Source organism: Somniosus microcephalus, chromosome 4 (genome assembly GCF_052327205.1).
Source record: "Somniosus microcephalus isolate GS21.2 chromosome 4, FLI_Smic_1.0, whole genome shotgun sequence".
Classification (NCBI taxonomy): domain Eukaryota; kingdom Metazoa; phylum Chordata; class Chondrichthyes; order Squaliformes; family Somniosidae; genus Somniosus; species Somniosus microcephalus.
In genome coordinates, this window is record NC_140990.1 from 217,600,642 (window position 1) to 217,626,573 (window position 25,932).

Below are 25,932 nucleotides of genomic sequence, written 5' to 3' on the forward strand. Positions count from 1 at the left end.
CTTTACCATGGTCAGGTAATCAGCTATGTTGTATTGTCTGTTTAGGGCCAAGTAGCAATTGAGTTTGCTTTGGGTTTTTGTTGTTTCTGCCCAATATGTCAGATATTTTTCCTTTTGCTTAGCGACGATTGTGTTGGGTCGAATTCTGTGTGTTACGCTGTCACTGTCCTGGGGCTGGTTATTGTTAGTAGTGTTAGTAGTTACTTCACTGAGTCCCAGGACTAGTTGACTGAGGGTATTCTTTTTTTATGGTCATCTCTTGGCATTTCAGGGCATCGTAGTGATAGCATTGGGGGTTGCTCATTTCTAGGTGTTTCCAAAATTTGGTGGCTCTTTTTTGGATAGTGATTATTAATGGATATTGGCCTAGTTCTGCCCTGCATGCGTTGTTTACTGTTTTCCTTTGAGTCCGGAGGATACTTTTACAGAATTCTGCATGTAGGATCTCAATTGGGTGTTTGTCCCATTTTGCAAATTCTTGTTGTGTTAGCGGTCCCCACACCTCACTGCCATAGAGTGCAATTGGTTCAATTACTGATTTTAAAATTTTCAGCCAAATGCTAATTGGGATTTCTATTTGGATTGATTTTTTAATGGCATAGAAAGCCCTTCTTGCTTTCTCTTTCACTTCATTCATAGCCAGTTTGAAGTTTCCCGTAGAACTGATTTTTAAGCCCAAGTATGTGTAGTTAGTGGTTTGTTCAATTTTGGTTGTTCCTATTGTGAAATTTATTTTTGGGTCCCTGATGTCTGGATCTTTGCTGGAGCACAAGGACTTTGGTTTTTTGGGGATTTATTGTCAGGGCCCAAGTCTGGCAGTACGACTCCAGCAGATCCAGGTTCTGCTGTAGACCCTCCTTAGTTGGTGACAGCAGAACCAGGTCGTCTGCATTGAGGAGGAATTTAACCTTGGATTCCCTGACTGCAGTGAGAGCATATCCTGTCCTCTCTTGGCAGTCGGGTCTGTCTGTGTCTGCTGTGTCTCTCTCTCTCCCCGTCTCTCTCTCTCTCTCTCCCTGTCAGTCGCTCTCTCTCTCTCCCCAGTCTCTCTCCTCTCTCTCCCCCAGTCTCTCTACCTCTCTTCTCTCTCCCTGTCTCTCTCTCTCTCTCCCCCAGTTTCTCTCTCTCCCCCTCATTCGCTCTCTCTCTCCCCCTCAGTCTCTCTCTCTCTATCTCCCCAGCCTCTCTCTTTCTCTCTCCCAGTCTCTCCCTCTCTCCCCCCCCCCCTGGGTCTCTATCTCTCTCTCCCCTCAGTCGCTCTCTCTCTCCCCCAGTCCCTCTCTCTTCCCCCCCCCCGGTCTCTCTCTCTCTCTCCCCCAGTCTCTCTCTCCCAAGTCCCTCTCCTCTCTCTCCCCCAGTCTCTCTACTCTCTCTCGCCCCTGTCTCTCTCTCTCTACCCCAGTCTCTCTCTCTCCCCCCTCAGTCTCTCTCTCTATCTCCCCAGTCTCTCTCTCTCTCTCTCTATCTCCCCGTCTCTCTCTCTCTCCCTCTCTACCCCAGTCTATCTACTCTTTCTCTCTCCCCGTCTCTCTCACTCTCCCCCAGTCTCTCTCTCTCCTTCCCTCTCTGTCTCTGTCTCTCTCCTTCCCCCTCTCTCTCTCTCTCTCTCTCTCTCCTTCCCTCTCTCTCTGTCTCTCTCTCTCCTTCCCTCTCTGTCTCTCTCTCCTTCCCTCTCTCTGTCTCTCTCTCCTTCCCTCTCTCTCTCTCTCTCTCCTTCCCTCCCTCTCTCTCTCCTTCCCTCTCTCTCTCTCTCTCCTTCCCTCTCTCTCTCTGTCTCTCTCTCCTTCCCTCTCCAAACGGGGCAATACCGAATTTCTAGCCCTCTCCCTCTCTCTCCCCCCAATCTCTCTCTCTCTCCCCATCTCTTTATCTCTCTCTCTGTCTCCCAGTCTCTCTCTCTCTGTCTCCCAGTCTCTCTATCTCTTCCCCCAGTCTCTCTCTCTCTCTCTCTCCCCCAGTTTCTCTCTCTCGCCTCGTCTCTCTCTCTCTCCCCCCTCAGTCTCTCTCTCTCTCTCTCCCCCAGTCTCCCAGTCTCTCTCTCTCCTCCAGACTCTCCCTCCTCCAGTCTCGCTCTCCCAGTCTCTTTCTCTCTCCGTCTCGCTCTCTCCTCCAGTCTCTCTCTCTCTCCCCCCAATCTCTCTCTCGCTCTCCGTCTCTCTATCTCTCTCTCTGTCTCCCAGTCTCTCTCTCTCCCTTCCCCCATCTCTCTCTCTCTCTCCCCCGTCTCTCTCCCCCAGTCTCTCTCTCTCCCCAGTCTCTCTCTCTCCCCAGTCTCTCTCCTTTCTCTCCTCCAGTCTCTCTCTCTCTCTCCCCAGTCTCTCTCCTCTCTCTCACCCCAGTCTCTCTACTCTCTCTCTCTCTCTCCCGTCTCTCTCTCTCTCCCCGTCTCTCTCTCTCCCCGAGTCGCTCTCTCTCTCCCCCTTCAGTCTCTCTCTCTCTCTCTCCCCAGTCTCTCTCTTCTCTCTGCCCCCAGTCTCTCTACTCTCTCTCTCCCCCCTCAGTCAATTCAATTCAATTCAATTCAAATCGCTTTATTGGCATGATAAGGTACATCTTTTGTTGCCAAAGCATCGAAAAACATTTATGGTTGAACACATAAACGCAGATCTATCCATACAGTGTATAAACAGATATATCCCTGAGTGTATAAATATACATTCGTATAATTTGTATATACTCTTTTAGGTTTAATGGTTGTCCCTCTGTTTATGGCAAGCTGTAACATAGTGTGCCGCTAAGGTTACACAATTTCTCTGTTCCCCTAGTAGGTATGGGAGTTTTTGGTCGTCATTCAAATTTCTGAATTCAGGGCATATTTTTGTGAATTTTTGGTAGAAATTCTCCCTGATGCCCTGATATTTTCCACAAGCTGTGAGGAAGTGCATCTCTGTCTCCACCACTCCCTGACTGCAGTGAGAGCATATCCTGTCCTCTCTTGGCAGCCGGGTCTGTCTGTGTCTGCCTTTTTCGATGGCCAGGCTTTGTTCACTAAGTCTGTACCTTGTTAAGGTTTTTCTCAGTTTGCTATCCTTTACCATGGTCAGGTATTCAGCCATGTTGTATTGTCTGTTTAGGGCCAAGTAGCAAATGAGTTTGTTTTGGGTTTTTGTTGTTTCTGCCCAATATGACAGCTTTTTTCCTTTTGCTTAGTGACAATTGTGTTGGGTCGAATTCTCTGTGCTACGATGTCACTGTCCTGGGGCTGGTTATTGTTAGTAGTGTTAGTAGTTACTTCACTGAGTCCCAGGACTAGTTGACTGAGGGTATTCTTCTTTATGGTCCTCTCTTGGCATTTCAGGGCTTCGTAATGATAGCAGTGGGGGTTGCTCATTTTTAGGTGTTTCCAAAATTTGGTGGCTCTTTTTTGGATAGTAATTATTAATGGATATTGGCCTAGTTCTGCCCTGCATGCATTGTTTACGGTTTTCCTTTGAGTCCGGAGGATGCTTTTAAAGAATTCTGCATGTAGGATCTCAATTGGGTGTTTGTCCCATTTTGCAAATTCTTGTTGTGTTAGCGGTCCCCACACCTCACTGCCATAGAGTGCAATTGGTTCAATTACTGATTTAAAAATTTTGAGCCAAATTCTAATCGGGATTTCTATTTGGATTGATTTTTTAATGGCATAGAAAGCCCTTCTAGCATTCTCTTTCAGTTCATTCACAGCCAGATGAAAATTTCCCGTAGAGCTGATTTTTAAGCCCAAGTATGTGTAGTTAGTGGTTTGTTCAATTTTAGTTGTTCCTAGTGTGAAATTTATTCTGGGTCCCTGATGTCTGGATCTTTGCTGGAACACAAGGCCTTTGGTTTTTTTGGGGTTTATTGTCAGGGCCCAGGTCTGACAGAATGACTCTAGCAGATCCAGGTTCTGCTGTAGACCCTCCTTAGTTGGTGACAGCAGAACCAGGTCATCTGCATAGAGGAGGAATTTAACCTTGGATTCATATAGGGTGCGGCAGGGTGCTGTAGATTGTTCAAGTAGTTTTGCCAATTCATTTATGTAAATATTAAAGAGTGTCGGTGAGATGGGCGAGCCCTGCGTCACACCACACCCCTGTGGGAAGTATTTTGTTTGTTTGTCTCCAATTTTAACTGCACATTTATTGTTTGTATACATTGATTTAATTACATCATATGTTTTTCCCCCTACACCACTTTCAATAAGTTTCAAGAATAGACCGTCGTGCCAGATGGAATCGAAAGCCTTCTGGAAATCTATAAAGCAGGCAAAAATTTTGCTTTTGTTTTGATGAACATGTTTGTCAATTAGGGTCTGCAGTGTGAAGATATGATCTGATGTTCTATAGTTTGGTAGGAATCCAATTTGGCTTTTACTCAAGAAATTGTGCTCCTCAAGGAAGTTTATAAGTCTTTTGTTTATGATACTACAGAAAACCTTCCCCAGGTTACTGTTTACACAGATGCCTCGATAGTTATTTGGGCCAACTTTGTCTCCACTTTTGTATATGGGCGTTATGAGTCCTTTGTTCCAGATATCAGGGAAGTAACCGACACTCAGAGCCAAGTTGAAGAGTTTCAGTATAGCCAATTTCATTTTATCGTCCGTGTGTTTAATCATCTCGCTTAGGATGCCGTCTGCACTGCAAGCTTTTCCTGGTCGCAGGTCCTTCAGTTTTTCAAATAGCTCTTTTTCAGATATTATGGGGTCTATCGGGTTTTGGTTATCTTTTATGGCAAATTTGAGCTTTTCCAGTTTTTCGCATATTTGGTATTGCTCTGGGCTTAGTGTGTTTTTCTGGTATAATTTTTCAAAATGGTTTTCCCATGTGTCTCCGTTTTGAATGGCCAATTCGTCGTGTTGTTTTGTGTGTAATGTATTCCAGTTGTCCCAGAAACAATTGGAATCAATGGATTCCTCAATGGAGATGAGTGTATTCTTAATATACTGCTCTTTCTTGGTTCTGAGTGTGTTTTTGTATTGTGTTAGTGCCTGACAATAAGTTAGGCGTAATTCCTCATTTTCTGGTTGTCTGTGTTTTTGGTTTGATATTTTTCTGAGTTTTTTCCTCATGTTCTGGCAATCGGAGTCAAACCATTTTTCGTAGTTTTTTGTTTTGGGTTTGTTCTTGCGAACTTTCAAGTTTGACATTGATGCCAAATTATCAAAAATATTATTTAGGTTATTCACTGCCCGGTTTACGCCTTCTTTATTGTGTGTGTATGTATTTTCCAGAAAGGTGTCTAAGAGAGCTTGAGTTGATTGATTGCTAATTGCTTTCTGGTATTTTTCCGTGCTGTTTTTGGCCCATTTGTAGGATTTTTTAATGTTGTACAGCTTACTGGGTTGTGTTTCTGTGTTGGTTGTTTCTGTCCTTTTAAGATATGCAGTAATTTGACTGTGATCTGACAGTGTTGTTTGACTGTGAATGCTCTGAAAGAGGATGGGTCCAGATCCGTAATCATATAGTCTACGGTGCTGAAGCCAAGAGGTGAGCAATAGGTGGATCTTCCTAGGTAGTCTCCCATGAACCTACCATTGACAATGTACAGACCCAGGCTTCGCCAGAGCTGCAGGAGCTGTTTTCCGTTAGCATTTGTCTGTTTGTCGCAGTTATGCCTGTGTGGATTGGAAGGGAGATCAAAGTGGTTATTCCCAAATATGTAATTATTCCCCTGATTATTGGTGAAGTCTGGTTCTTCGCCAGTTCTTGAGTTGAGGTCACCACAGATCAACATATTTCCCTGGGCCTGGAATTGGATAATCTCCCTCTCTATGTTGGAGAAGGTGTCCTCTTTGAAGTACGAGGATTCTGTCGGGGGGATATAGAGTGTGCAAATGAAAACATCTTTCATGCTAGAGATGATGCCCCTCTTAATTTTGAGCCATAGGTGGTTTTCGCCCTTTTTTATAAATTTAATGTAATTCCTAAGCTCTGCTTTAAGCCAAATCACTATGCCTCCAGATTCTCTGCCCTGGGTTACTCCTGGCAATTTATTGGAGGGGACCACCAGCTCTGTGTACCCAATGGGACAGCCAGTGTGCCCTTCTCCTCTACACCAGTGGTTAGCACTGTTGCCTCACAGCGCCAGGGACCCGGGTTCAAATCCGGCCTCGCGTGACTGTCTGTGTGGAGTTTGCACATTCTCCCCGTGTTTGCGTGGGTTTCCTCCGGGTGCTCCGGTTTCCTCCCACAGTCCAAAGATGTGCGGGTTAGGTTGATTGGCCATGATAAAAATTGGCCCTTAGTGTTAGGGGGGATTAAATACGTGGGGTTACGGGGTTACGGGGATAGGGCTTGGGTGGGATGGCTGTCGGTGTAGGGACCGGGTGCTAGGGTTTGGATGATCAGCCATGATCTCGTTGAATGGCGGAGCAGGCTCGAAGGGCCGAATGGCCTACTCCTGCTCCTATCTTCTATGTTTCTATGTACCAGGTTTCCTGTAAAAAGATAATATCTAGATCTTTAATCTCATCTAGGAACTCTGGGGTCCCACTCTTCATGCCAATCATAGAAGAGCGTAGACCTTGGATATTCCAGGTTGAGATATATAAGGATTTCATGCTAAAATTGATCTTTTACTGTGATGGGTTAAAATATAATAAATAGTGATATGTGTTTGTCGTGTCTAAATGGGGAAAAAAGAACATTTCAATTGTCTATAAATGCTGAGGATAATTGGTTACAACTCTTTCTAACAACTAGTCCTTATTTTTTTCTGATCCATAAGGCGGGAGTAGATGCTGCTGATCGTCTGCATTATGTCTCTTAATGGATTGTCTCTGCCTGTGGTATTGCATACGACCTGAGCAACTCTCCCTCTGCCTGGCTGGCGGTGGTCCTGTTCCCCTGTAGGACAGGAGTGGTGCAGGTCCGACATTGTTGTTGTGCGTGGGGATCCTCTCTGGTCCCGGTTGGTGTGGCGGTGGTCTCTGTAGTAGTGCTGGTCTATATCCCGTTGGTCTTTGGTGATCGGGGGGGGGGTCCTCTTGGGGTCTGGGTGTGGACCCGATTAAAAGCGACGTCCTTCAGGGCCTTCGCAAAGACCGACATTCGCTTCCTGTGGATATGGACTTGGTCGTAAAGACATTCCACATCAAGGGTGGGCTGTTGGGCCAGGTGCACGTTATGTTTTAATTCACAGTCTCTTGCTATGCTTGCATTTATCTCATGGATTGTTTTGTTGTTGAAGTCTCTTCTCGGCAATAGTGTGGAAACAGTGATTCTAGTGTTTGGGAAGGTGTCGCTTGCCTTCTCAATCACTGATCCGAGCGATGTTGCTACCCTTTTCTGCTGGGCCCTTAGGTCATTTGTGCCGGTGTGTCTCTCTCTCTATCTCCCCAGTCTCTCTCTCTCTCTCTCTATCTCCCCGTCTCTCTCTCTCTCCCTCTCTCCCCCCAGTCTCTCTACTCTTTCTCTCTCCCGTCTCTCTCTCTCTCTCTCCCCCCAGTCGCTCTCTCCCCTTCCCTCTCTGTCTCTGTCTGTCTCTCTCTCCTTCCCTCTCTCTCTCCTTCCCTCTCTCTCTCTGTCTCTCTCTCCTTCCCTCTCTCTCTCTGTCTCTCTCTCCTTCCCTCTCTCTCTCTGTCTCTCTCTCCTTCCCTCTCTCTCTCTCTCCTTCCCTCTCTCTCTCTCTCTCTCCTTCCCTCTCCCTCCCCTCTCTCCCTCCCCTCTCCCCCTCTCCCCCACCTTCTCCCCCCCTCCCTTCCCTACACCCCCTTCCCTCCCCCCTCCCCTCTCCCCCCTCCTGCTCCCCCTTCCCTCCCTCCCCCTCCCCCACCCCCAGCTAGTCTAATAATATAGTTGAAAGTATCTGCAGCTTAACTATAATGAGATTGCTGGCACTTCTGGCTATTAAATGTGTGCTACTGTCTTTTTATGAATAATAAAACCTGTGTATCTCCTATTAAAATAATATTCTAATTTTGATTGCATTTATTGTGTTTTTGTTTAGGTTCTCTTTCCCACCGCAATTTGAAATGTTGACTTCGCGGGTCATTCATGCCACTTTGTGTATTTACAAGGAAGCAATGAAGAATCTCCTCCCAACACCGGCTAAGTCTCACTATCTGTTTAACCTGCGGGATTTTTCCCGTGTTATTCAGGGGGTGTGTCTTTCAAGTCCGGAGACATCAGGAACTCCAGCTGTGATCAAGCGTCTCTGGGTTCATGAGGTGAAATCTTTTTTTATATGCGTTAGTGGGGCTAGGTCTGTTTATTAGTGATCTAATTTTCTGTGAAAATAATAAACGCTTGCTGGTGTGACTGTGATAGATGGAATAGTATGGGGTGTGTGAATGTTAGTGTATAGTTAGATGGTGGATGAAGTGTGTTGAGTTTGTGATGCTGGTGGTGGTGTAGTTATTGAGAAGTGCGTATGTGAAATAGGCTCTTGACTTGACCACTCTGCCAATCGTTAAATTTCCTGCGGTACTGGAGCCATGTCCTGGGGGCGGGGCTCCTGGCTGTGACCTCCGCAGCGATCTCTTCCCACATCTATCGCATTATTTCCCTCTGTGGCTTCCTTTCCCCCTGTGGATACAGGACATCCCTCCTCCTCTGTACCTATATAGAAACATAGAAAAAATATATAAGATAAAGGCAGGAGTAGGCCGTTCGGCCCCTCGCACCTGCTCCCATTCAGTGAGATCATGGCTGATCATCCAAATTCAGTACCCTGTTCCTGCCTTCTCTCCATATCCCTTGATCCCTTTAGCCTTAAAAAATATATCTAACTCCTTCTTGAATATATTTAATGAATTGGCCTCTACTGCCTTCTGTGGTAGAGAATTCCACAGGTTCACCAGTCTCTGGGTGAAGAAATTCCTCCTCATCTCTGTCCTAAATGGCTTACCCCTTATCCTTAGACTGTGACCCCTGGTTCTGGACTCCCTGACCATTGGGAACATCCTTCCCGCATCTAGTCTGTCTAGTCCTTTTAGAATTTTATAAGTTTCAATGAGATCCCCTCTCATTCTTCTAAACTCCAGCGAGTATAAGCCCAATTGACCCAATCTCTCCTCATACGTCATTCCTGCCATCCCAGGTATCAGCCTGGTGAATCTTCGCTGCACTCCCTCCATGGCAAGAACATCCTTCCTCAGATAAGGCGACCAAAACTGCACACAATACTCAAGATGTGGTCTCACCAAGGCCCTGTACAACTGCAGCAAGACATCCTTGTTCCTGTACTCAAACCCTCTCGTTACGAAGGCCAACATACCATTTGCCTTCTTAACCGCCTGCTGCACCTGCATGCTTACCTTCAGCGACTGGTGCACAAGGACATCCAGGTCTCATTGCACTTCCCCTTCTCCCAATCTATTGCCATTCAGATAATAATCTGCCTTCCTGTTTTTGACACCAAAGTGGATCTGCCATGCTTCTGCCCAATCACCCAACCTGTCCAAATCATACCTCCTCTACCAGGACCTCCAGTCCTGCGTCCGAGAACCCATGCGCCCTCTCCCTCGGTCTGTGAACCATCCTGAAATGTGCCGTTGCCTGCCGTTGACCATACTGTTGACCATAGCCTAGGCTTCAGCTTAGTTAAAATTTTAGCTAGAACTTGAATTTTTAAATGTGTGCAATTATTCACCTAAGTTATATTTCAGTTGCATTTTTTAAAAATGGTTAGAGTTATTCTACCTTGCATAAAATTTCATTTTTTGTTGTGGAAGTGTAATGGAATGTGATTCTGAGATCTGATTAGTTGCTGCTAAGAAAATGATCGATAATGCCACACGGTTAACACAGTGCACGCAGAAGACAATTTGGAATGCTATAATCATTCATTCGTGCGGATGCAAAATGGTTTATCCTTTCTTTCCTATTGTTCCCTTTTTCGGCTGCTTTTGATTTTATGTACTTTCTCAGATACACACTGATACACAGAATCCAGTTGCTGCAACCATTCAAATGTCACAAAATAAGAAAGCAATGCAAAAATATGAATGCAAAGTTTGACTTGTCACACTAAAATCTATCTTTAAAGCAATGGGAATTTAAAAGAGAACAGATCCATTTATATTTATATTTTTGGAGTCTGCAGTATATCAGTATTCTTATTTTCTTTGGACTGGTTTTTTAACCCTCCTTACATTGCCAGTGTTTGTGCCACGCATTTAGAACTGCCATTAAAATTTAAGCCATAAGTATTCCAAACATTTCTATTTACATCTTGTGGAGGAAGAATAGGGGTAACAATGAAGGAGTGCCTGGCAGGTGAGGCTGCAACAGAGTTGGACCTGAATATATAGGCAGAGGAGCACTTACCTGAATTGTCAAAGGAACTATCTTTGTAGAATGCAGTTCGCCAGAGAGGATTTGACAGAGTTGTGCCTGGTCACCAACCAAAATTCAGTATAGGCACATCGCTACCAATAACTATCAAGGCCACCACACCACAGCACTCAACATTTATGCCTCAATCTCATTCCGATGTGCCACAAGGGACATCAGAAATATGAGTTGAAATGCAGTGCATAGGTGTGTAAAGCGGGTGACTGATGCATTTCTTTCTAGAGCAAGGACCTTTATCATATTTCCCAGGACAGCCAGCAACAGTATGAGAGAGCATGCCACCTTTTTACAAATGACAGGATTCCTCAAAGTACAGGACATCATTGATGGCACCCATGTGGCCCTACAGACTCCTACACGCGATAGCTGACAATAGCCAACAGCTATGTCAATTGGCTGCCGTATTTCCTACAAAAGTAACAGAGATTCAACTTCAAAAGTAATCTGTTGCTTGTAAAGTGTTTTGGGCTGTCTTATAGAATCATAGAATGGTTACAGTACAGAAGGAGGCCATTCGGCCCATCAAGCGCGCTTCAGCTATTCCTGCTCCTCTGCCCTTTCCCCGTAGCCCTTTCAGGCAGTGCATTCCCGATCCTAACCACTTGCTGCGTAAAAAAGTTTTCCCTCATGTCGCCTTTGGTTCTTTTGTCAAACTCCTTAAATCTGTGTCCGCTGGTTCTCGACGCTTCCGCCAATGGGAACAGTTTCTCTCTATCTACTCTGTTTAGACCCCTCATGATTTTGAACACCGCTATCAAATCTCCTCTCAACCTTCTCTGCTCTAAGGAGAACAACCCCAGCTTTTCCAGTCTATCCACGTAACTGAAGTCCTTCATCCCTGGAACCATTCTCGTAAATCTTTTCTGCACCCTCTCCAAGGCCTTCACATCCTTCCTAAAGTACAGTGCCCAGAATTGGACACAATACTCCAGTTGAGGCCGAACCAGTGTTTTATACAGGTTCATCATAACTTCCTTGCTTTTGTACTCTATGGGCTGGATTTTGATTCTGGAGGCATGTAGGAGGCGGGACTACAACTTTCGGGGTTGTAGTCCCACCTCCATTGAGTTGTGGCCAACCCACGCGGTTTTCACTTGATTGACCTTGTTGAGCCTGCCCAGCGGGCTCAGCAGGCCAATTAAGGGCCACCCGGCAACAGGTGATGTCACAGATTGACATTTCATGTCAAGAGCATTTGACAGATTGAAATAAAGAGTAGATTTGCCTTTCTAAATCTAGGCTTTATTAACCTTAAAAACCCAGCAGCACATCTTCAACACCCAGTCCCAACCAAGGCTGTAGAGAACTGAATTTAAGATGGCCACCACAAATCACATGACATCAACTACCAATGAGTTTACAGCATATCTCTCAAGGCAGGAAACAGGCAACCAATTATAATGCTTCTTACAAAACAAGAATGATCACCACATTCACCCCTCCTTTTAAAACATACTCCAACCTAGGTAGCCTTTACAATTTACAATTAATTATTTATAACTAAAACAATACAAATATAATATTTCAACAATTTTAAAACATTACTATCAAATTATTTTAAAAGTCCATTTTCAATCGGTCGACCGGATATCTTGTTCGTGTCGACCTTCTTAACCTTGGTGAAATTCCTTGCCCTCCCACACCAGGAGACACGGAAGTATCTTCTGCAGGAAGGCTATCCATATCCCGATTATCAACGGTTTCCGGATTGGAAATCCCATCAGGAGGTAAACTGGGACGATCATGAACATCCATCGAGGGCTGACTAATAGAATTATAATTATCTGCAATAGGATTGGAAATATTCGTAGTATCTGTGACGACATCCACATTATCTGAATCATGACTATTGTTAATATCCTCAGAAGAGGGCTGGCCACCACAAGGAGCCAAGTCTTTAATTGAAACAGTACTTTCTTTCCCATCTTGGAATCGAATATGAGCATATTGGGAATTTGCCTCCAACAGCTCCACCTCCTCCACTAAAGGATCATATTTTGACAATCTAACATGGCGTCGAAGCAGCACAGGTCCCTGCATAGTAAGCCATGAAGGTACCGAATATCCCGTAGTAGATCTCCGCGGATAGTTAAAGAGCCTTTCATGGGGGGTCACATTAGTAGCCGTTGAAAGCAATGATCTAATGGAATGCAGGGCATCAGGCAATACCATTTCCCACTGTGTATTCTTAAGGTTCCGGGATGTCAAAGCCAACATAACTGCCTTCCAGATCACCCCATTATATCGTTCGCACTGTCCATTACCCTGGGGATTATACAGGGTAGTTCTACTAGTAGAGATTCCCCGACTCTGGAGGTATTCCTTCAACTGGGAAGACATAAAAGAACTTCCCTGATCCGAATGGATATACGCAGGCATCCCAAAGATGACAAAAAGTTGAGTCAGACATTTGATAACTGTAGCAGCTGATACATCTGCGCAAGGAAAAGCAAAAGGGAACCTTGAAAACTCATCCACAACAGTAAATATATATCGATTCTGAGTCGTTGAAGGAAGAGGCCCCTTAAAATCAACGCTCAAACGTTCAAAAGGAAAAGTAGCCTTTATAAGATGAGCTCGTTGAGGCTTAAAGAAATTCGGTTTACACCGAGCACAGATAGAACATAATGAAGTCATCCGCTTGACGTCTTCAACTGAAAAAGGCAAATTCTTACTGCGTACGAAGTGTATCATCCTCGTAACACCAGGATGGCACAAAGCATTATGAAGATTAATAAGCGTATCTCCGTGAATCACAGAACAATAAGCCCTCGACAGCGCATCAGCAGCAACATTATCCTTCCCCGGACGGTAAACGATATCAAAATGGTAACATGCCAACTCAATCCTCCACCTCATTATTTTATCATTCTTGATCTTTCCAAAATGTTTGACATCAAACATAAAGGACACAGATTTTTGGTCAGTTACCAACGTAAAATGTCGCCCCGATAAATAATGTCTCCATTTACGCAGTGCTTCTACTATTGCATACGCCTCTTTCTCTATTGAGGAGTGTCTTTTCTCACTATTGTTCAAAGTACGTGAGAAAAAGGCCACAGGTCTTCCATTTTGGTTCAGAGTAGCCCCAATTGCAAAATCGGAAGCGTCCGTCTCAATCACAAAGGGAACCTGCTCATCAATAGAATGCACAACTGCTCCAAGGATATCCTTTTTGAAATTATCAAAACACGTCCTAGCCTCCCATGATAGAGGATATGTCGTAACCCGAATAAGGGGCCGGATCTTCTGTGAAAAGTTTGCAATCCAATTAGAATAATAAGAAAACAGTCCAACAACTCGTTGCAAAGCCTTAGAATTAGTAGGACAAGGTAAATCAATCAATGGTCGCAGGCGTTCTGGATCTGGTTTAATCTTGTTTCCCGAGATAATATACCCCAGTAGATTTACCTCAGTGGTCGAAAAGATACACTTCTCTTTATTGAAAGTTAAACCAACTTTTTCCGCAGCTTGAAGGAATCTTTCTAAATTAGAATCATGCTCCACCCTTGATTTGCCACACACCGCGATGTCATCTAAATATGAAAAGGTGTCAGAGAGAGAGTTATCACTTATAAAAGCATCCATTGCCCGTTGAAAACAGGCAACACCATTAGTAACACCAAATGGTACTCGGCAAAACTGATACAGCTTTCTGCCAGCCTCAAAGGCCGTATATGGTTGGTCCCTCTTAACGATAGGAATCTGATGATAAGCACTCTTTAGGTCAATAGTGCTAAAAACCTTATACTGAGATACTTTGTTGATAAGCTCATCAATCTTAGGCAAAGGGTACGCATCTAATTGAGTATACCTATTAATAGTTTGAGAGTAGTCTATCACCATTCGTTTCTTATGTCTCTCGTTAGTGGTGACAACTACTTGTGCCCGCCAGGGCGAACAACTAGGTTCAATGATTCCTTCCAATAAAAGACGTTGAACTTCAGAATTAAAAAATTCTTGATCCTGACTGCTATACCTTCTTGACTTGGTAGCAATTGGCTTACAATCCGGCATCAAATTGGAAAAAGTGATAATGGAGAAATGGATAAAGAAGTTAATCCACAAATAGATAAAGGTGGCTTAGTTCCTCCAAAAGAAAGACTGAGAGACTCGTGTAATTGAAGCACATCATGACCAATCAAAATATCCGCACAGAGATTAGGCAAAACAGATAGGCATATATCAGTATACGTATTACCTAGAAGAATTAATTTCACAAGGCAACAACCAGCTACTTGTGAGGTGAGAGTCGTCTGAGCCATACACACCTGATAAGTAACAGGCGAAATTTTCAAACGCTTCTCCTTCACAAACTGAAGACTTATAGATACGGGCAGTACCGAGAGTTTTATAAGGGCCTTCACTTCTAACCCATTAACTTGGGCCGTAACTATAGCTTTGTTTAGGCCATGAGCAAAGACAGCAGAAACTGATGCAATAAACGCCCTATCTAAAGACTGAATAGTCGCAGAGGAGGCAATTGATTTACAAACACGTGCACAATGACCTCTCTTGCCGCATTTACTACACACAGCCTCCCGAGCAGGACACTTCAGACGAGGGTGCCGGGCGTTCCCACAAAAATAACACTTCTGAATCCTAGAGGCAACAGCAGCCGAAGTAGAAACTGTTTCAGAATCTGGTAAACCACTCCTATTAAGTCCACATAATTCCTTTTCATCCAGAACTGCCGAAACCACAGTCGCAGGCCGATTAAAAAGAGCGTAAGAATCCGAACTTCTCTGAGCCAAATCCAATGTAGAGGCTTGCTCAAAGGCACTCTTGTGATCCAAAGTCTTATTTTCTAATAACCGCTGATGAATTGATCTAGACAGTAATCCAGTAATAAAAGCATCCCGTACCGATTCTTCCTTATATTCTTCTGCCGACACGGCCTTATAATTACAGTTAGCTCCAAGGCGCCAAAGTGCTTGTAAATAAGCATCCAAAGATTCTCCCACCTGCTGCCTATGGGCAGATAGAAGGTGACGTGCAAATACCTCATTCTTTGGTTTAACAAAAATCTTTTCCAATGTAGCAATAGCCAATTCGTAAGTTTCACAGTCCAAGATATACTTAGACACATCCGGCGCAATGTAGTTGATCAGTACATTCAACTTATTTAGAGACTCTTGATCCAACACACCCAAAAAGTTTTTAAATGTACGATACCAGTGTTTCCATTTATCATCCACTCCTGCAGAATTAGGGTCAGCATTAAATCGTTCCGGTTGAAGATATCGCTCCATTCTAACAAAAGATTAATAAATTGAAATAGAGTAGATTTGCCTTTCTAAATCTAGGCTTTATTAACCTTAAAAACCCAGCAGCACATCTTCAACACCCAGTCCCAACCAAGGCTGTAGAGAACTGAATTTAAGATGGCCACCACAAATCACATGACATCAACTACCAATGAGTTTACAGCATATCTCTCAAGGCAGGAAACAGGCAACCAATTATAATGCTTCTTACAAAACAAGAATAATCACCACACAGATGAAATATCAGCATTTGACAGCTCTTTGAAGCTGTCAAACACTGACAATCTGTACATTAAGTTAATTCCTTCCTCTCAGGCTGATTTAGAGATTGCTCCAGAACAGAAAGCTGAATGCTGCAACTTTTGAGAGCTCGCGGTCATTCTGCTTTCTGTGCCGGTGAGATGAGGGACTCCTGAGACCTGAAGGAAGGAAGGCTGTAAAGGTAAGTAAAACTTCTTTAAACACTTTATACACATCAAACACACTTACCTCTTCACTCATGCACCCATCACTTACCTGAACATCGGACATCTCGAACCCTCCAAGTCCTTCAGCCCGACGGCCCGCCTTGCTAACTTGGCGTGGTTTGGAGCCGTCGGGAATCCCCAGGATTAAAAATAGGGATTAGGCTAAAAACTGCCTGTTAACTACCTGTTAACAGGCAGTTAATTGGCACTAATCCCCTTCTCGCCTCGGGGAGGCGGATCCCAGCACAGGTCGGGTATCCGCCTCCATTGAAACTGGCATGGAGGCGGGTTGGGGGGCGGAATGGGTTCGTGCCCCCCGATTTTGAGATTTTAACCCCCCACATGCCTCCAATCCCGCCTTCACGGCCCAATGAAAATCCTGCCCTATGCCTCTATTTATGAAGCCCAGGATCCTGTAAGCTTTTTTACCTGCTTTCTCAACCTGCCCTGCCACCTTCAACAATTTGTGCACATATACCCCCAGGTCTCTCTGTCCATGCACCCGCTTTAGGATTGTACTCTTTAGTTTATATTGCCCCTCCTCATTCTTCCTACCAAAATGTATCACTTCGCACCTTTCTGCGTTAAATTTAATCTGCTACGTGTCCGCCCATTTCACCAGCTTGTCTATGTCTTCTTTAAGTCTATCACTATCCTCCTCACTGTTCACTCTACTTCCAAGTTTTGTGTCATCTGCAAATTTTGAAATTGTGCCCTGTACACCCAAGTCCAAGTCATTAATATATATCAAGAAAAGCAGTGGTCCTAGTACTGACCCCTGGGGAACACCACTGTATACCTTCCTCCAGTCCGAAAAACAACTGTTCACCACTACTCTTTCCTGTCACTTAGCCAATTTTGTATCCATGCTGTCACTGTCCCTTTTATTCCACGGGCCATGTACACCAAGTCAACCGCATTGCCCTCATCAACCTTCTCTGTTACCTCATCAAAAACCTTGATCAAGTTAGTTAAACACGATTTGCCTTCAACAAATCTGTGCTGGCTTTGTTAACTTTGTCCCTGATTATCATTTCTAAAAGCTTCCCCACTACCAAGGTTAAACTGACTGGTCTGTAGTTACTGGGTTTATCCTTGCACCCTTTTTTGGACAAGGGTGTAACATTTGCAATTCTCCAGTTCTCTGGTGCCACCCCCTGTATCTAAGGAAGATTGGAAGATTATGGCTAGTACCTCTGCAATCTCCTCCTTAACTTCCCTCAGCATCCTAGGATGCATCCCATCTGGTCCTGGTGACTTATCAACTTTAAGTACAGACAGCCTTTCTACTACCTCCTCTTAATCAATTTTTATCTCATTCAGTATCTCCACTACCTCCTCTTTCACTATGACTTTGGCAGCATCTTCATCCTTGGTGAAGACAGATGCAAATTACTCATTTAATACATCAGCCATGCCCTCTACCTCCATGCGTAGGTCTCATTTTTGGTCCCTAATCGGTCTCACCCCTTCTCTTACTACCCGTTTATTATTTACCCGTTTATTATTTATATGCCTATGGAAGACTTTTGAATTCCTTTTTATGTTAGCTGCCAATCTATTCTCATACTCTCTTTGCCCCAATGTCTTGAGGGTGTAGAAAGTGCTACATAAATGCAAGACATTTTTTTTCTTTTTATTGTTCTCACAAACATTCAAAATGAATTATAATTTCTTTGTGTCTGAAATGTAGGTTTTACGAGTCTATTATGATCGTTTGGTAGATGATGGAGATCGAGCTTGGCTTGTTGACTGTCTCAGAGAAGTGATGGAGAGTCAGATGGAGGAGAACTTTGATGAACTTTTCATACACCTTGACATTAATGGTGATGGCAAAGTGATGGAAGATGAACTTCGCAGCCTTATGTTCTGTGATTTCAGTGACCCGAAAGGTGAAGACAAGGGCTATAGAGAAATCTTTGATAACAGAATGTTACGAAAAGTGGTTGAGAGCCATTTGGAGGAGTTTAATAACCTTAGTAAAAAGCCTATGAATCTGGTTGTATTCAGATTTGCAATTGAGCATGTCTGTCGAATTTCCCGTATTCTAAAGCAGCCCCATAGCCATGCCCTTTTGGTGGGAGTTGGAGGCAGCGGGCGTCAGTCACTAACCCGGCTTGCATCACATATGGCTGACTACATTCTGTTTCAAGTGGAAATTTCCAAGAGTTATGGCTCTAATGAATGGCGAGAAGATATAAAACAAATATTCCGAAAAGCTACCGAAGGTGAGATGCAAGGTGTATTTTTATTTACTGACACTCAGATTAAACGGGAGTCATTTCTAGAAGACATCAGCAATTTATTGAATGCGGGAGAAGTGCCAAATCTCTTTGCTGTGGATGAGAAACAGGAGGTTTGTGAACGTATGCGTCTAATTGACCGTCAAAGAGATAGATCAAAGCAGACTGATGGGAGTCCATTGGCACTTTTCAACATGTTTATTGAGCGCTGCCGTAATCAGTTACATGTGGTTTTAGCAATGAGTCCAATTGGAGATGCATTCCGCAACAGGCTCAGGAAGTTCCCAGCACTTGTCAACTGCTGTACCATAAACTGGTTTCAGGTAAGAGTCTCAGTTCACATGTTTATTAGACCTTGGTTTATGGGAACATAGGAACAGGAGTAGGCCATTTACCTCCCCGAGCCTGTTCCGCCATTCAGTGAGATTGTGGCTGATCTGTGACCTAACTCCATATACCCGCCTTTGGCCCATATCCCTTAATGCCGTTGGTTAACAAAAATCTATCAATCTCAGATTTAAAATTAATAATTGACCTCGCATCAACTGCCATTTGTGGAAAAGAGTTCCAAACTTCTACCACCCTTTGTGTGTAGAAGTGTTTCTTAACTTCACTCCTAAAAAGCCTGGCTCTAACAGTTAGGCTATGTCCCCTAGTCCTAGACTCCCCAACCTACGGAACAGGTTATCCCACCCCCACGCGCCTTTCCCTCGGCCGTTTTGCGTTTCTCCCTTTCAAACACAACGTTGAACTCGATCATATTATGATCGCTATTAGATAAATGTTCACGCACCATTAGGCTGTTAACTAAATCTGGCTCTTTACTCATTCTTAAATCTAGTATGGCCTGCCCCCTGGATGGTTCTAGGACATATTGTCGCAGAAAACTATCCTAACCACACTCAAGAAATTCACTTCCTTTCTGACACAAGCTAGTCTACTTATACCAATCTATATGAAAGTTAAACTTTCCCATTAAAACAACTTTGCCTTTACTACATACTTGTCTAATCTCTGCATTTAGTATTCTGCTACTTCACAGCTGCTACCAGGGGGTCTATACACAACTCCCACTACTGTCTTAAATCCTTTTCTGTTTCTTCATTCTACCCATAAAGTCTCCACTGCCTGCTTACTTCTCGTTATATCCTCTCTTATTATTGAAGTAATTTCATGCTTAATCATCAAGGCTACTCCCCCCCAATGGTCCCACTAAGCTGCGCGTGTGGCCGCGCATTAATCTAAAAGGTCCCATGCAGGCCGACTTTTACATTGTAAACACCATGCGTGTGCAGAATTTAAAGGGACCGTGCATTAAAAGAAACAGGCCGCACAGAACTAAGTGCAGCTTACAGGGAACATTGCTCCTCCCCCTCTACCAGTTTCCCTATCCTTCCTGTAGACCTTATAACCTGGTATATTCACTTCCCAGTCCTAAACATCTTGCAGCCATGTCTCAGTAATGGCTACCATGTCATTCCCTCTAAGTTGAATTTGTGCCTGCATTGTGTTTTTTAGAGAACATTTATTTGGGTCATACACCCTAACCTGTCCTTCCGCTCTAAAGTTTTTCTCACACATTTCTTATTTCTCCTGATTTATTTACTTTACATCTTTTAGTTTTCCCTTTACCCAAAACAAAATTTCTGATTACTCTCTTCCCTTTCGTTTGTTTTAGAATGATTTTCCACCTAAGCCCTCCCCCCTCCTCCCTCCCCCATTTACTAGTTTAAAGTCCTTGTGACCGTCCTATTTATCCTTTCCAGCCTGGTTATTGTTAGATCCGTGGTTCAGTGGATAAATAATCACACGGATGCTGTACATTAACAAATAACAGGTCTTTACTGGAGGAGGGTAATCTCTAGACTGGGGTACAGAGGCATGCACACAGCTTATATACCGGTGTGGTCACTGCCAGTACTACAGTATCCAGGAGCTGTAAAAAGTAGTTCTGACTTAAAGGCACATACACTACAATTCCTCCCTTTTTAGATTAACAATACCCCCTTAATATTCAAATAACAATTACATTTTTACATGTACATTCAATAACAAAAGTCCATTTATAGATTCAGTCTTTGGGGCGGCTTCCTGACCCTTTTGGGATAGCGCCTTTCCAGAGGTTCTTGTTCTTGGTGCAGAGGCGATTCTGACCCCTTTTCATCGGGTAGTTCATCGGGTTCCACTGCTACTGGTGTAAAGTCTGTGGGTTGTACTGTTAATAACGACACAGACTTCAGGAGTAACAAACAAACAGGTCTTTACTATTCGAAGGTCAGGGCGAATCTGCCCCAGCAATCCTGCCACAACACTTATATACTGGTGTGGTCACTGTCGGTATTACAGTATACAGAAGCCAAACAAATAGTGCCACACCTAAAGTAGTTCTCTTAAAGGTGAACGGTTACATACAATAGTTTCCTTAAAGGTAGACGGGTACATACACTACAATCCTCCCTTTTTAGCTTATTACTTACAGAGTCCCATTAACATACATATCTTCAACTTCATATAAAACACTTTACAGATATAATCTCGGTGGGAAACAGTTCACAAAGTCAGTCTCTGCGGGAACAGTTCACAGATTCAGTCTCCGATCTTGACTTGGTCCGAACAACATCTCTTTGGTGTAGCCGGTTCACATGGATAGTGTGACTCCTCCATAGCCTTTTCTTGACGTAACAGCTTGAACTTTCGTCCTGTTGAACCGGCAGTGCCGACTTGTATAACCAACTGGCTGTCTTGATAATTTCCCACTTTTCAACTAATTTAGCTCCTTTCGTAGGTCCCCTCCTGAGCTGGTAGAAGTGATAATATTTTAGATAGTTATTGTCTTCTGCCTCTTCTTTTTCTTTTCTGCCTTTTTGAGACTCTCGGGGCTCCTTTCTCGGCTGCCAGCTGTAGCGCCACCAACTCTCTATGTTCCTTAGACCTTAAGTGTTTCATCCTGATTTCAGCACTTTGGGAGTTTTCCTCACAAACTGGGCAGACCAGATCCTCGTAATATTCAGTGTCACTCAACAGGTCATGGTAATATTCGGGGTCGTCCTGAGTTAGGCCAGCGAGAGGGCCTTCTACTTCCTCCTTACCCATCTGGACGTTAGCCGACTGTGGTTCCTTCCCTAGACATCTTTCTTGAAAAGACTTCCTCATACATTCATATTCATCACGCTCTTCCTGGGTTGTCTGCCATTCTTTCACTACTGTCCTCATTTGTGAGTTCAATACCTTCCCTTCCATCGGGGATTGCGTTATCCGGCTATTTACTCCTTCTACTGGAGTAGCTGTTTCCCCATTCTTCTGTTCAATTTGACGTAATTCAGCGTCCTTTTGGCATCCTTGTAAAAGCTGTGTTGCCACCTCAGCTATCTCCATCCCTTTTGGAAGCTCCGAATTCCTTCCCTTTGAAGCCTGAAGCTCGTGTTCCCCTTGTGGAGTCTTGTCACTCCGCCTGTGAAGGAGTTGGCTGGTCGTTAACTCTTCCCCGGGGACACTGTGGATCAGCTTCTTCTCTATTTCATCCACCTTTCCCTCTGGTGCTTGGGTTTTAAGCACTCGAAGAAGTTGCGCCTTGATGCTCTCTAGCTCCAGTTCAGGGGCCATTCTTCCAGTCTCTGTTTCTCTTCCAGTTGCCTTTCCTTCCACTGCCCGGATTCCCAGTTGACTATGTTCTTCAAGTTGTTGAACCCTGGTCATTTCCGCCTCATATTTGTCTTGGGTTTCCTTCAGTACTTTTATGAGTTCTTGAACCTCTTGGATTCCATGTTCTGCCATGTCTTCCACCTCCAATTTTTCATCGATGGATGGAATCTCTACCGATGAGTCTGTCTTGGCCTGGAGCTCCTCAAACATTTCCTGCATCCTTTGGACGTCTTGCTCATGTTCAACCTTTAGTTGCTCATATGCTTTCACTAAAACTAGCTTTTCGGAGGTTGCCGAGTTAACCCCCTCCAGAATTGTAGCCTGGGCCTGTTCATACTGTTCTTTCAACTTCTTACACTCTGCTTGTAAGGAGTCGTAGAGAGGAACTGGGATAAAATCCTGGCTGCCTGAAGATTCCTCTTCATTTGTTTCGTTCTGCAAATATTCTAACTCTTGAACAGCATCAGGGAGATGTGATCGATACTTAGCCATGATGGCCCTATGGTCGCTCTCAGCTTGAGCTAGCTGCCTCTGTTGTCTTTCCAGGTTCTCCCATTCGGTGTCCCAGAATTGTTCCATTGTTTTCATCTCTTGTACGAGATGGTAACTCAACTGTTCTAATTGTTGTTGTATTTTGCGATACGTTTGAGTCCGGGCTCTGTGTTCTTCCGTCGTGGATAAGTCCTTAACTTGGACAGGCTCAGAATTCTCTGTCAACCTGGAGTTCTGCTCTGAAGCTTTATCCTTCTCGGTAGCATAAGCCTTTATGCCTGTCTTCATTTTCTCCACCATAGTCGGCAAGTCCATTTCAGCCTTGTCTTCCATATTTGAGTTAGTCTTATCGTCATCCGTTCCAGAATCTGAGCTGATTGCTCGTACCGAGTCCTCACTCGTGATGGCTTTTAGATAGTGCCATTCCATGTCTATTTTCTTAATCCACTCCCATCCTAGAAGTGGTGGTCCTCCCTCAGGTAATACGTACAAGTTCATTCTTGGGTGTTCTTTACCCCTCTCTCTCACCTTGACTCTTATCTTCCCCATGGGGTATACTTTATGCCCCGTGTATGTCTGTAATACGAACTTGGTATTCCTTAAGGGTATGTGAGAGAATAGCCGGTGGTAGTCCCTTCGATTGATGACTGATAGAGCTGATCCAGTGTCCAACTCCATTCTTACTTGGACTCCAGCTATTCTTAGCATGACCCAGATAGTTTGTAGATCAGCTTCCCTCCCCACATTGTGAATTCTCAGACTACCCAGCTCCTGGTTGTTTGGGTCTGAGTCTGAATTCTGTTCGTCTGAACTCTTCTCAGCCACCTTGTGTACCTTGCTGTGCTTTTCTTGTGGTGGCTTCCTTTGGTTGTTGGTCTTCTTCCCTGACCGGCATACCTTTGCGATGTGACCCAGTTTGCCACATTTCCTACATTCTTGGTTCTTAAACCAGCATTGATTCTGGTCATGCGTTGTCTTCCCACAACGATAGCATTTTGTTGTATTCGAGGTAATTTGGTCCACCCCGAGTGCCGCCGCCTTCAGCTGCATTTCTGCCGTTCCTTTCGCTGCGGCTTCGTGCGATGCAGCTATAAGAACAGCCCTGTCCAGTGTGAGGTCGTTCTCTTCCAGTAGTCGCTTTTGCGTCCCTTCTTTGGACAATCCACATACGAACTTGTCTCGCAGTGCCTCTGTCAGATTCCCTCCGAACTGGCAGTATTTCGCCAGCCTACGCAGTTCGACCAAGTATTCCGCGTTACTTTCGCCTTTCCTCTGCGTTCTTGCATAGAATTTGAAACGTTCAGCCAGCATCAACGGTGTGGGGTTCAAGTGGTCCTTCAGCACAGCCACAATCTCTTCGAAAGTCTGATCCGCCGGTTTATCTGGTGCTACTAGATGCTTCAAGAGCCCGTATGTTTTTGCCCCCATCAAGTTTAGCAATGTTATCGCCTTGTCGTCTTCCTCTATTTTGTTGGCTTCACAATAAATCTCTATGCGTTCCATGTACATGGCCCAGTCTTCTATCTCAGAATTAAAATCGTTAATATTCCCTCGCTTAGGCATCTTTCTTTCCTTGGGAGCAGCACAAGTATTTCTTTAAGTATTCTTATTTATTTGTTTATTTCTAAGATGGCGGTTTTTCCCGCGAAAATGGCGGTTTCCCGCTCTTTCCTTCTCTCTCCGCCCACTTCAATGGCGGTTTCCCGCTTCTGTCGTCTTCTCCGCCTAATGGCGGCTTCCCGCGTTTCTTCCCTGGTGGAAGGGGTACGCTTTCCCCACAGTGGACAGGTTCAGCCTCTGGCTGGCTTCCGCACAGCTCCCCTTACTCGGCTCTGTCTTTCTCTCCCGCTCGCACGGCTCTACCGGCGCTGGGTACACCCCGTTCATGGATAACAGTTCAGCCGCTGGACTGGCTCTCACGCACTCTCTCTCCCCTTGCTCGGCTCTGTCTCTCTCTCCCGCTCGCACGGCACTACCGGCGCTGGGTACACCCCGTTCACGGATAACAGTTCAGCCGCTGGACTGGCTCTCGCGCAGTCTCTCTCCCCTTGCTCGGCTCTGTCTCTCTCTCCCACACATTCGGCTCTACCGGCGCTGGGTACCCCGTTGGCGGAGAACAGTTCAGCCGCTGGACTGGCTCTCACACAGTCCCTCTCCCCTTGCTCGGCTCCGTCTCTCTCCCACATGTTCGGCTCTACCGGCGCTGGGTACCCCGTTGGTGGAGAACAGTTCAGCCGCTGGACTGGCTCTCGCGCAGCCTCCTTTGGTCGGCTCTGCCTCTCCCACACGCTCGGCTCCCGTTCGCCTCCCAGCCCTCACGCAGTCCGGTGCTTCCCTCCCCGGCTGCGGCTGAGTTTCTCTCTTCCCGCGCCTGCTCCCGGTCTCAGCGCTTCGTGGCTTCGGTCGCTGCCCGGCTTTTCCCGCCGATCGCGGTCCGGCTATCTCACGACGCCGTTGGACCCGACTTCCTGACCAGCTCTGCTCCCCCTCGACCGTGGTCGAGTGCACAGCCCTTATCCTCCGGATTTCGTTACACTTTCCCCTACTCACAGTCTCCGCGGCCGCCTTGTTTCCTGCTGATCGGCTCACTCCGCACCGTGGTAGAAGGGTAGTCAGTGCCTGTTGCTGCTGGAAGCTTTTGTTGCTAAGTCTTCTTCCTTTCTATTGCTGCAGCCTCGTGTTTTCTCCCAGCATAACGACGAGGGCGGTTGCCTCTCTTCGACGCTCTTTAGTTGCTTTGCTAGTCTTGCCGCAGGGTACGATCGGACTCGTCGCCACTGTAAAGTCTGTGGGTTGTACTGTTAATAATGACACAGACTTCAGGAGTAACAAACAAACAGGTCTTTACTATTCGAAGGTCAGGGCGAATCTGCCCCAGCAATCCTGCCACAACACTTATATACTGGTGTGGTCACTGTCGGTATTACAGTATACAGAAGCCAAACAAGTAGTGCCACACCTAAAGTAGTTCTCTTAAAGGTGAACGGTTACATACAATAGTTTCCTTAAAGGTAGACGGGTACATACACTACAACTGGGTCTGAAGTAGATGCTACCGGTATGTCGGGTTCATCCCCAGGTACTCGAGACATGGGGTTGACACATTCCTGTGATGCTAAGAACTGATCGACGTGGCGTCTCACAATGTTCTCCCCGACATCCACTGTGTACATTAATGGCCCCTGCCTTGTACATATCGTTCCGGGTTGCCACTTCTCTGTTCGATAGTCCCGTTCCAAGACTGGTTGCCCTACATTGAAGCTCCTTGTCGGCTTCTCGTTGATGTGCTGGAATTGTTTGTCCTCAACATTTCTTCGCACATTTGGTCTGAGCAAGTCCAGACGAGATCTCAACCTTCGGTTAAAGAACATCATGGCTGGGGTCTGGTTGGTAACTGCATGTGTCGCGTTTCGGTAGGCTAATAAGAAATTGTCCAGCTTATGCTGTAGTGGAATTTCCTCGTCGCACATGGCCTTTATCGCCTTCTTAAAGGTTTGTACGAACCTCTCAGCCAATCCATTGGTGGCTGGATGATACGGGGCGGATGTGTAATGCCTTACCC

General features: G+C 45.1%; 1 protein-coding gene across 2 annotated transcripts in view; it reads left to right on the forward strand.

Annotated features, from left to right (window-relative positions):
- The window catches only part of dnah7 (dynein, axonemal, heavy chain 7), an 816,199-nt gene that overhangs the window by 403,933 nt on the left and 386,334 nt on the right, over positions 1 to 25,932 (forward strand). For both annotated transcript variants that reach the window (XM_085985836.1, XM_085985837.1), the window contains exons 39-40: positions 7,912 to 8,131; positions 17,687 to 18,559. In XM_085985836.1, coding sequence (XP_085841962.1) covers positions 7,912 to 8,131; positions 17,687 to 18,559 — 1,093 coding nt within the window. The remainder of the gene's footprint in view (positions 1 to 7,911; positions 8,132 to 17,686; positions 18,560 to 25,932) is intronic.